This window comes from Etheostoma spectabile, chromosome 15 (genome assembly GCF_008692095.1).
Source record: "Etheostoma spectabile isolate EspeVRDwgs_2016 chromosome 15, UIUC_Espe_1.0, whole genome shotgun sequence".
Classification (NCBI taxonomy): Eukaryota; Metazoa; Chordata; class Actinopteri; order Perciformes; family Percidae; genus Etheostoma; species Etheostoma spectabile.
In genome coordinates this window covers 26,041,421-26,053,766 of record NC_045747.1, presented here as the reverse complement: position 1 = coordinate 26,053,766, position 12,346 = coordinate 26,041,421, and the positions used below count along the sequence as shown (strand labels likewise).

Genomic DNA, 12,346 nt, shown 5'->3' with positions numbered 1-12,346 from the left:
CCACAGTTTTTAGGCTGCACAGTAAATAACTACTGGATAGGATGGATGGGCAAAGGCCCCTGCCAAGGGACAGCGTATGCTGATCTTAACTGAAGGTAAAATATAAAAGTGGAACGTGGTAGACTGAATGAATTAGAAACATTGGCAAAAAAAATGTCACAGACGGACCAAGGCTCTGTCATAGCACTCTCTAAGGTACGCCAGCAGACAGACATATCTGGGCTACACCAAGTGCGAAGGGGCCTTAACACAGAGGACCAAAAATAGTGTTTGAAGTCGGGAACTGAGAGGCCACCATCCTCCTTCCTTCTCTGTAGAGTAGACATCTTAAGTCGCAGCCGTTTGCCTTTCCAGATAAATTTATATAACGCTGATTGTAATTCACGCCAATAGCCAGCAGAAGAATAGTCACTGGATCTTAACCTCATAACGAACAGGTGACTAGGTTTTGCGCCCTGAAAGTAATAGCACTGTCTTGCTCTGGTTTTGCAGTTTCAATGACTTAGCTTTGTGAGTATTAGATACAGATACTGACCAAAATACTGGTATCGGTATCAGAAAGTACTTTATGCACTGATGCCATACCACTTAATTTAGCCCCGAAGGAAATATGCTTTTAAGTTTTTTTATATATGTTTTTTTTTTTTGTTATGACTGACTATCAAATCGGACAATAAAGGAAAGCTCTATGACATTCATTGTTTGTGTTTTTTGTTCATGTTTCACAAAAAGTTTAACCTAAGCCATTTTTGACACTAATGACTGGAATTGTTTTGGTACTCGGCATCAGCCAATACGCAAGTTCAGGTACCGGAATCGTTATCAGGAAGCAAAAATTGGTATTGGACCGTCTTGGTTTCCCCAAATGGCAAACAATTTCTTTAAAGCTATAGTTTGTAGTTTCTGTCTCTCTCATGTGGAATTCTAAGTAATGACAAGAAAACTGTGGGCGCATCTACATGATACAAGCCTTCTGTGATTGCGCAACGCCCACTCCTCTACACAGTTTCTAGTAGCCAACGGAGGATAAAAAAAACCATCTTGTGATATCTTCACTCGAGTTTCTGTGAGCGAAAGTCAACGGACAACACAATCTTGTGAACATAGCCATACTAAGAAATCCAGAGAGATGTGTGGCACTGATAGTCTAAATTAGCTTTGTAGCAACTAATTTGGCAATGGCTTGAATGTAACAATTATTAATATTAAAAAGTTATGCAGTAAAGCTTTAACTACAAATACATCAAGTAGAAACAGAACAAGAACACTGAACATAAACTGACCAGCAGTCCGTTGGAGCTGTGGATGGTTATGCAGCGGGAGAAGGAGTGGTGGATGGACAGGTCGCTGACAGCGGTGGGGGGGTCGTAGCCTCCCCTCGCGTCCACGTCTCCGTTCATATGGAAGTGGACCGGGTAGTGTCCCATTGTCTGCTGGCCCATGTGCTGCAGCTCCAGCCCAGATATATGAACGGCCCTGAAGCCCCGCTCCACCTGAGAGAGACAGCAGAGACATTTCACACACCATCCCTCAAACGTAACACAGACAGAACGTGAAGCATCCCCCCCCCAGCAGAAACAAAGGCAAACATGGTGATTGAAATGCAACGATATAACAGCTTTTTCAGGCGTTTGGGAATTTAGATTAGACCTTATTGATCCCAAATTTCATTGCTACTGCAGCCAAATGTCAGACACACAGCACACATACAGAATATACAAGAAATAATAAACATGATGGAATACAAGAACAACTATTCAAAAATAAAGATAAGACAACGCAAAGGAAAGAATATACAAACGTATATAAAAGTGGCGAATAAAAACGTAAAAAAACATCTAATTAAAAGATAAGAGGGATGAAGGCAAAATGAGTAATACTGGAAAGGAATAAGTGGCAAAAATAAGAAGCAAAAGAGCAAGGGTGAATGGAGAGAAAGAGAGAGATCAGGGTGGAAAAAGTGACAGACAAATGCAAGGAGCAAGGAGGAAAAAGGGAGTAAGCAAGACAAATATTTTGGGAGGAAGAACAGAAGTGCTGAAAAAAAGAGTGATGACAGGGGGGAGGGATGAAACAAAAGACAGGAAGGGAGGGCAAAGATTGAATGAAGATGAAGAAAGGAAGGAAACAAGAATGGAAAGATACAGTATGAGAATGTAGAGAAGAAGGGCACATAAAGGGAAAGAGGTATTGAGGAGAAAGGAAAGGAGGGTGAAAGGAGGGAGGAAAAGAGGAGGACTGCAAAAAGAAGGACTAGGGAGGTTGGAGTCCACAGGTGGAGAAAGTTAGAAAGGCTGGATGGAAAAATGTGACGCAGAGAGGAAGAAAGCGAGACAATAAAAATAAAAATAATCACATTTTATCCAAGTAAAAGTAAAACTACTCCGAGTAAACGTTACTGGGTTCAATTTTTGAAAAAAGGGGGGAAGGGGTCTATGGGCCGGGGCGGGGCCAGCGGGAAAGCACTACTTTGTAAAGTAAATATGTACAATGGTGTGAAAAAGTGTTTGCCCCCTTCCTCATTTCCTGTTCCTTTGCATGTTTGTCACACTTAAGTGTTTCGGAACATCAAACCAATTTAAACAATAGTCAGGACAACACAAGTAAACACACAATGCAATTTGTAAATGAAGGTGTTTATTATTAAAAGGTGAAAAAAATCAAACAAATCATGGCCCTGTGTGAAAAAGTGATTGCCCCCTAAACCTAATAACTGGTGGGGCACCTTAGCAGCAATAACTGCAACCAAGCGTTTGCGATAACGTGCAATGAGGCTTTTACAGCGTCCTGGAGAATTTTGGCCCACTCATCTTTGCAGAATGGTCCTAATTCAGTTACATTAGAGGGTTTTCGAGCATGAACGGCCTTTTTAAGGTCATACACAACATCTCATAGGATCAGGTCAGGACTTGGCTAGGCACTCCAACGTTCATTTTGTTTTTCTTCAGCCATTCGTGGTGGCTGCTGGTGGTTTAGATCATTGTCCTGCTGCAGAAAACAGTTCGTTTCAGCTTGAGTCACAGAACAGATGGTCGGACATTCTCCTTCAGGATCTCTGGTAGACAGCAGAATCATAGTTCCTTTATCACGGCAAGTCTTCCAGGTCCTGAAGCAGCAAAACAGCCCCAGACCATCACACTACCACCACCATATTTTACTGTTGGTATAATGTTTTTTATGAAATGCAGTGTTCCTTCTTTGCCAGATATACTTGGACAACACCCTCCAAAGAGTTCCACTTTTGTCTCACGGTCCACCGAATGTTGTCCCAAAAGTCTTGGGGATCAACAGATGTGTTGTGGAGAAATTGAGACGAGCTTTGATGTCTTTTGCTTAGCAGTGGTTTTCTCCTTGGAACTCTGCCATGCAGGCATTTTTGCCAGTCTTTCCTGATGGTGGAGGCATGAACGCTACCTTAACTGAGGCAAGTGAGGCCTGCAGTTCTTTGGACGTTGTTGTGGGTTCTTTTGTGACCTCTTGGATGAGTCATCGCTGCGCTCTTGGGGTAATTTTGGGCTGGGCCACTCCTGGGAGGGTTCACCACTGTTCATGTCTTCGCCATTTGTGGAAATGGCTCTCACTGTGGTTCGCTGGATTCCCAAGCTTTGGAAAGGCTTTATAACCCTTTCCAGACTGATAGATCTCAATTACTTTCTTTCTCAATGTTCCTGAATTCTTGGGTCTTGGCATGATGTGTAGCTTTTAAGGATCTTCTGGTGGACCTTACTGTGTCAAGCAGCTCTATTTAAGTGATGCCTTGATTGTGAACAGGTGTGGCAATAATCCGGCTGGGTGTGGCTAGAGAAATTGAAATCAGGTGTGGACAACCACAGTTATAGTATGTTTAACAAAGGGGGGCAATCACTTTTTCACACGGGCCATGATGGTTTGGATTTTTTTTCACCTTTAATAATAAACACCTTCATTTACAAATTGCATTGTGTTTACTGTGTTGTCCTTGACTATGTTTAAATTGGTTTGATGTTCCGAAACACTTAAGTGTGACAAACATGCAAAGGAACAGGAAATGAGGAAGGGGGCAAACACTTTTTCACACCACTGTATATTCAGTTAATGAAGCATAGAAGGCGAATGGGTCAGGCAAAACTGTATAAAATAAATTGTATAGGCGCTATTTTGTGATCCAGTATCCAGTCATAGTTTTTCTCAATCGCTTTGGCCCAATTGTCGAATGATAATGACTATTTATATGAACATTAGGTCAGTAGTTCACATGGCTATAGCCTTTTTATAATTGCTTTGGCACAAATGCATTGAGTAAGCCTTGCACATCATATGAGTTTGATTTCATTTGCTATTGAATCATATTATTCTCAAATGCAACTATACACGTGTTCATTGTGTAAATCCCTGTAACCTGTCAAACACATACTGTATACTAGATACATAATAGTTACAGCGGGAACACACCGCATGTGTAAGTGTCCTGTAGCGTAGATACATGCCTGATCGTGCGCCTGGCCATTCATCACATCTCTCTCTCTCTCTCTCTCTCTCTCTCTCTCTCTCTCTCTCTCTCTCTCTCTCTCTCTCTCTCTCTCTCTCTCTCTCTCTCTCTCAATTTTTCAATTTTCAATTTCATGTTGCTTTATTGGCATGACAAAAACTCCATCTGTGTTGCCAAAGCATTAGAACAAATATGCATACGAAAACAATGAGTAAATACATCTGATATACTATAATAATACAAGTAAACAGGATACTTATGATATAATTGTAGATACTAAACAAATTTTGTGCATGTCCCACAAAGGGTACTTTGAAACAATAAAAGAAAAGAATAGAAAAATAAAAATTACAATATATAAAATTCTCATATACACTTTTATGTTTAGCTCTCTCTCTCTGACAGAAAGAGACAGGAGTGGGTAAACTGTGGTAATTGTAGCCTATTTGTGGCTGTGTGTGTTTGCGTGTGTGTGTGTGTGTGTGTGTGTGTCTCTCTCTCTCTCTCCGTGTGCCTGATCGAGTGTCTTGCTGTGACAAGTCAAGTCAACCACAATCACCATAAACCTGGTGGTTTTATTTTGAAATGGGGTTATTTTGGTAAAGTATCTGTGCACTGTGGTCTTCCTGTATGTGATTACCTGCCTGGCTTGGCACACGCTCGCGTATAGCGCAAGTAACAGAAGAGAAATTATTTTCATTTTTTACATTTGAAAATAATCATTGTTATGTTAATATACTGTTGTTTCTTTATTGACACACACACATGTATGATTTTTGATTTTAATTTATGTATTTTAGTTTACTCAATGAATTGTATATATGTGTTTTTTCTTATCTTATTATTATTGAATTGTTTCATCCTTGATGCGTTGGCAGCATTGTTTCATGACCTTCATGCCAATAAAGCCTTTTGAATTGAAATGAAAAGGGACATAACGAAGATGAAGAAAAGAAAAGATGGAATAGGGATGCCTTAGATAAAGCCAGTATGTGTAAGAGGTAGTTAACATGACAGGAGAGTGGATCTGGAGAATGCTGTATAACACTAAAGACATTAGAGAGCAGAGGGACAGCACACTGCTCCTGGTTCCACGGAAAACTGCAGCTGAAAGATGACAGCGCTCGAGGAAAAGCTCCAACCCCCCTGCTGTTTATGAAAGCATTCAAACAACAGAAACAGAAACAACGGCTGCTCCTCTCAGTGACCAGCTGATGTCAGTGCAGATACAAGCTTTTAACACAACAGTAATAACACAACTGTCAAGACGGGAGTATGCTCTGAGGCGCTCATTCTGAAGGGCGTCAGTGTGTGTGTCTGTGTGTGTGTGTGTGTGTGTGTGTGTGTGTGTGTTTGTGGGGCTCCTACGTGCTGTACACACACCCATGCATGAGAAATATGTGACATGAGCCTGTGATGGAAATTTATAATAGGATATGATAGCTGGCCCTGGGGAATGAGGGATCTCTCTCTCTCTTTCTCTTTCTCTCTCCCTCTCTCTACCTCTCCCTCCTTCCCTCTCCCCCTCCCTCCCTCTCCCCCTCTGTGTTATTCTGTCCTTTCCTGTCTCCACTGTGAAGTTTCCTCCTGTTGACAGCCTGTCAGGCTGAGATATCCAGCATGGGTTTTGCTGAGTATCTTTACCTGCTCTGCTCTGATTTAACTTTTAAATATATACAAATATCAAAGCATAATTATCATCGGCCCAATGTGGAAATATGTGTGTGAATGTGAATGGTCACGGGGGGGTGGGGGGGCTTTACACATCCAGGGGCCGTAAAATCCTTTCACCTTGTATACAACAAATATTTAAGTGTTTTTTTCCCATCATGCAATATGTATTCACTGATGAAACAAAGAATAAGTATTTGAATTAGACAGTGTCATATTTTGTGTGAAAAGAATGAATTCACCTTCTAAAGTAAAAACACAGAAATATCTATAGTTACACTAAAAGAACCGTGACGAGGCAAATTCTTCTGACTTTGTTGGTCAAAAAGACTGTAGACTGTAGACTTTAGGGGGGGGGGTGTTGTAATTAACAAGTGTCTACAGCGGACAATAATTCTAATCCCTCTCAAATACAAATGATCTAAACCTAGCCAAAGCCTTAATGTTGTTATAAGCACCACTTCAGTGAATGTGTTAGCTGGCACGCAACATGTAACAATCTAACGTCCACCATGTATCAACAATCCATACAACTTACTTCATAGCAGGCTACATGAAGTGGTTCATATATCAAACACCTGCTTGTCTGCTCTGTAAAATGGCTTTATTTCAGAGGTTCAGTGGCTTTTTCGAATTTCTTTTGACAATTTTTTGACCGTTTGTCGCCTTTTTCAAGGTTTTTTCCAACATTTTTTTAGATTTTTTGTCGCTTTTTGTTGCCCCTCCACCCCCACCCCTTGGCTCTGAAAAGGACAAAGTTAGGACACCAGTGTACCTTCAAATGTCCGCCGAAAATGTCAAAGTCGAAGAATTGGCAGGCCTCGTTGCCATAGCAGCCGGGCTCCATCTCTCCACGGAGCAGGATGTTACGGCTCAGCAGGCCCACCTCTGCCCTCATGTCCACCCCGTCCACTTCCTCCCCCATGTGGATGAACTGGGCCTTTCCTACACACACACACACACACACACACACACACACACACACACACACACACACACACACACACACACACACACACACACAACAAAACATTTAAATATTACAACAAATACAAACTGCTGACAGTTTGTATTTAGCTGACAGTGCTGTTAGAAGCTTCACTAACTAACTAACAGTCCATCAGCAGAGCTGAGCACAGTGTAAACAGATGTCCATTCTCACCAGAGACTGAGAGAAGTACTTTTTTGTTGTTTGTTTGCTATGTGTGTATACGTGTGGCTGAACAGATGTTTCAGATAATTGCAATGGAGGACATTACAGTAAAACTCTCAGGTTGTAGCACCGTTTTTTCCTATTTTAAACGAGAATGGACAGGCGGCACTTATAATTATGGTGAACAGAAAGAGCACAACACACACCCACACACCGCACACACGCACACACGCACACACACACACACACACACACACACACACACACACACACACCACACACACACCACACACACCACACCACAGTAACTCCACTACTTTTGGTTGCTGACATTGTGTTTGTTTCAATGTTTTAGATAGCATTTTAGTACATTTCAAACTTTGATTTATGTAAGCAGTGTGATGGTGTGTGCATGTGTGTGTGTGTGTGTGTGTGTGTGCGTGCGAGTGTGTGTGTGTGTGTGTGTGTGTGTGTGCGTGTGTGTGTGTGTGTGTGTTTGTGTGTATGCACAGAGGGAGGACTTCACCCTGAGTTGACCAAAGTTACAAACCTAACCAGTGCCTCCAGCCAACCCACAGCCCAACCTGCAGGACGATCCCACTAGTCTCACTTTGCCAGACCTTCCTTCACAGTGCTGCAGAAGAGGGTTTGGCTAGTCCACACAACAATCACAATTGCCATGGCGCTTAGCTTGGCACAGAGCCACTGTGAAATAGTTGTGACAGACAGTCTAGCTAGCTGTCTGGATTTAACCCGCGGAGATCTGAGACGCAGTTAACAATAGTCCTCAGAAATCCACCAAATTTAAAATTCAAACACAAAGAAAGCAGAACGAAACGGAAAATAATGCATCAGGCGGAATTTCCTGTGGCACCGGAACGTCAAGGATGTAGACTAAGATCCCACAAACCTGCACAGACCCCAAATCGAACCCCATATCATGAATGCTGACAGGTAGAGACAGGACCAAACCGAGGCGTGTTGTGCAGAAATACCACAGTGGGGGGTTATGTCACACAGTTTTTAAAGGAAATAATGGATTGCCAAAGTAAGACACAGACAAGATTAAGACACAAAAATGAAACGGCAGTTTTGAAGCTTCCGATTGATTCATTCAGAACGGGTAGAAATCAATAAACATAATCGCGGTTATTTTATTTAACCCCAATTAATTGCTAACATTAGCTATGGTCCTTAGGCATATGACTGGTATTTTTTGGTTTTGTTTAGATATATGTAATTATTTAGGTGAATAATGGTCGGATGATATGTTTGAATTATTATTTCAATTGTTAGTTTTTGGCACAAAAATGACAAGGGAGGGATACAGTTAGAAAAAACATTTCATGATAACAAAGACGCGTGGTTTACTTCATAGTTTGTGTTATTGTGTCATTATCTAGGTCACATGACAGTGATATATAACCAAAAGACAATTCAAAACTTGAATTTGTTTTAAAAAAAGTAATGCATAGATAAATCTTTTTAAATTTGACCAAAAGAGACAATTGCATTGTTAATTGCAATTGCTTGTGAGCAGTGATGTAGTGGAGGTTAAACGCACGTAAACGCCGTTTATGCACCTCTCAAAATTTGGAAATGGAGCTTACCCACCTCCAAAGTGCGTTTATCCACCTCTGAATAGCCTATCGTCCTATCGAAGCCCAAAGTGAGTGAGCTCGGAAAACAGGACTCAACTTAATGTTTTTGAGGTTAATTTGGTTAATGGCAGATTCATGCCACTGACTCAAAAAGCCACGGCATTGATTAGGTTAGCCTACCCATTTCAGACAGGAAGTAGCAGGTCACCTAGCTACCTTTTCCCATTAGTGAAATTCAGGATATATTGTCTGATAAATAACTGGATGTTATTTCATTCTCTGGCCACTGAAAGTTAGTGACAAGAAGCTCCCTTTGCTAGTCAGCTAGCTAGTTATTGTTGTCGCTCTAGCTGTTGCGGTTTCACGGGTACGGTAAACGTTTCTATGGTAACAGCGAGTTGGACCAATCAGAAACGTTGCTGTTACGCTTAGGAGTGTGGGTAATGTAGTTTTTCTACGTAAGATAGTGGCTAATTGTATAAACTGAATACTGATTGTGTGACCTAATGAGGGAACAACCAGTGATAAATTGCCTATAGCAATGTCTTCAGGATACACCGGTAGGCCGTGGCCCACCTTATTGGCGATCGCGTCCTGATCCACCTGATCACAGAATTTATAGTTTACCCACCTCTTTTTTTACCACTACACCTCTGCTTGTGAGAGAATTCATTGTACAGCTAAATTTGGTACTGTACAGCTCTAACAACGGGTTGTAAGATCTAGTTCCACCTCCAACCCTCAACGCGGTTGAAAGCTACAGTTTTTGCATATTGCATAGTGTAGCTCCTTAGAAGGCCAATTTACGCCTCAATGGATGAGACTGAGGAGAACAAAGAGCCCATGATAGGCCATGACGTGCAGCAGAATCAGACAGTAAGTGGAAGAATGGCGCAGAAACAATTACAGCTCTGTTCCGTGTGTCCTCCACTCCTACACATTCAGAAATGTGCTGATTAGGAAAAACTAAGTGATGCCAGGGGGAAAGAATAAAATCAAAGAAATGTGAAATCTGAGAGACAGGAGATCACACCCCCCCAACGTTTCATCTCTTTTTCTGCTCCCTACTCTCTCCACCAGCACAGTCGGGACTCAGAAAGTACAAAAGAACCCTATCATTCCAGCTCAGATTGAAAACATTGTGAGCCCAGGCTTAAAAGACCATTTTAGATCTCAATTTACAACTGTGTACTACTACAGTAGTGCCGATAAGTCCATCTGTTTTCCCCCAAGGCTGATACGTGATTTTATGGGAATTAGTCACCAGCCTTGTTCATTCTTTTCACCTCTCATGCAAAAAATCACTTCATTTTCAGAGTGATTGGTTGTTCATGTATGTATGAACCCTCAATGGGGGCAGTTCAGGGTATTTATACCTAATTCTTTAGTTAAAAAGGCAGAAATTATGAGTAATTTAGACTAATATTAAAGGAAGGATAATCACAGAAGGGCATTTGTCAACAATTCAAAACATTTCAATGAAAGTAGAGATCCAATCTTTTGTTGTTCTTACGAAGCGTGTTGTGTGGGATCATCCATGTTATTTTTGGGTAAGTAAAATTAAGTAGCTAAAAAGAAACCCATAATTCTAATGTAATAAAATGGGTCAGATTTGAACTTAAGACAACACAAGGGTTAATTTATGTAAGAGGCCATGCAATGTCTCTACTGCTTCAGGTTTGGATATATTCCAACAGAGTTTATGAGTTTTGAGAGCGGTCATCATGCAAAAACTCCAGAGTTTCTATTGGTCTGTTATTTATTTTCTGGGGATGATCAGTTGTCAGTGATGTCAGTCTTCCAAACCTAAATCTCATGGTGAAAACTGACGGTTATGGCTCTGCCAAGCTAGGTAAATGTCAAGGCAGAAATAGAAAAACTGTTAAATCCTTCACCACTGCTATAGGCCACTGTACCACACCATGTGCTGTATGTTCTACACTAGTCATCATTTATCCCATGTAGAACTGTCAAAGGTTCCACATGTAAAACCCGGCACAAGCTATTGGACTCTGTTTTTCTGTCTCTGTGTCTTTCTCAGCCAGGTCTCAGCTGCCTCCCTCCCCTCCCCTGCCTAACTTTAGCTGGGGAACAGCGCTGCAAAGTGGCACGCAAGAAGGAATTAATGAAACACATTACAGTCGGGAGGAGATTGACGTGAACTCTGAGGAGCTAAAAAAGGAAAACAAAATAGGATTTCCACTTTCAATGGCCAAACCCCCGGTGATGTCGGAGATCCGAGGAAAAACAGAGAGGAAAAGGGGAAGGTGATGGGTGGAGGGGGGGGGGGGTTAAATGAACGGATCTTCTGATGCAGCCGGGCAGGAGAGAAACGCCAGCAGCTCAGGCGGAGATTTGAAGATAAATCCTGGAGTCCTAAATCCGCTGCAGTAGAAACGCAAACTTGATTTTTTTGGTGTGTGAATCGTGTGCATGAGCTATGAGAGGACACGTCATGTCACGTTAATGCTGACTTTTAGCCGCTGCGGGCGCTCAAGAGACAAAGGCAAAGGCTATTTAAATCATAGAGAAGAACAGCGAGGGCTGACAACGCTGACCGCAAGAAACTCTGCAGAAATGTCTGCGTGATGCAGTATGAAAGAAAGAAAACAAGTGTCTGCATGTGTGTATGTGTCCTTGCTGGCATGCGTGTCAGCGTGAATGGGCTCAGTCAGGAACACACAGTACTCCAGGATGCAGGCTGAGACTTTCCTTTGGCCCAGAGACAGACCAAACACCTTCCACTGACTCCCACACACTGCTCTGGGCTGTCTAAACCTGGCCTCCATCTTATTGGCGCGCACACACACACACACACACACACACACACACACACACACACACACACACACACACACACACACACACACACACACACACACACACACACACACACACACACACCGCCTTAACTCTCACGGAAGGCATCCTAGCAATAAAGATGGTTTCAGTGTGTGATTTTAATCTGTTTGGGCAGATATAAATGGCATAGTTAAACAGAGTTTCCATTCCAATTCACAACAAGCTGCATTTAAAAGAGAAACACATTCACGCACTCATTCAATAAATAAATATCACCTCATCTCATCTCATGAAAAAATTTCAGCAAAGATAGCAATAAAGCCAGGTATTATTAAAAAGCCAAGGTATAATCCATTGAATAAAGATGTCAATCCTTTTTGAATGGGTGACTGGTTATAAAAACAAATGCATTAGGGTATGTATAGTCTCGCATTACCAGACCTTCCTCCACAGCGCTGCAGAGGAGGGTCTGGCTAGTCCATGGGAGAAAAATGTGATTTGGTTTATTGCCATTTCTTTAAACCAATCAAGGTGCCTCTGCAAAATAGCCTTGGGAAGGAGCTTCTTTTGGTGGAACATGTGTACGTTCAAAGGTTGTTATAGTCGGGCAACAGAAAACTCAGGTTGGAAAGATAGTCTAGCTAGCTGTCT

General features: G+C 41.8%; 1 protein-coding gene across 2 annotated transcripts in view; it reads right to left on the bottom strand.

Moving 5' to 3' along the window:
- Positions 1 to 12,346, bottom strand: part of cemip (cell migration inducing hyaluronidase 1) — a gene marked incomplete at its 3' end in the record, with an annotated part of 254,772 nt that overhangs the window by 59,534 nt on the left and 182,892 nt on the right. For both annotated transcript variants that reach the window (XM_032536538.1, XM_032536539.1), the window contains 2 exon segments: positions 1,284 to 1,493; positions 6,915 to 7,084. In XM_032536538.1, coding sequence (XP_032392429.1) covers positions 1,284 to 1,493; positions 6,915 to 7,084 — 380 coding nt within the window.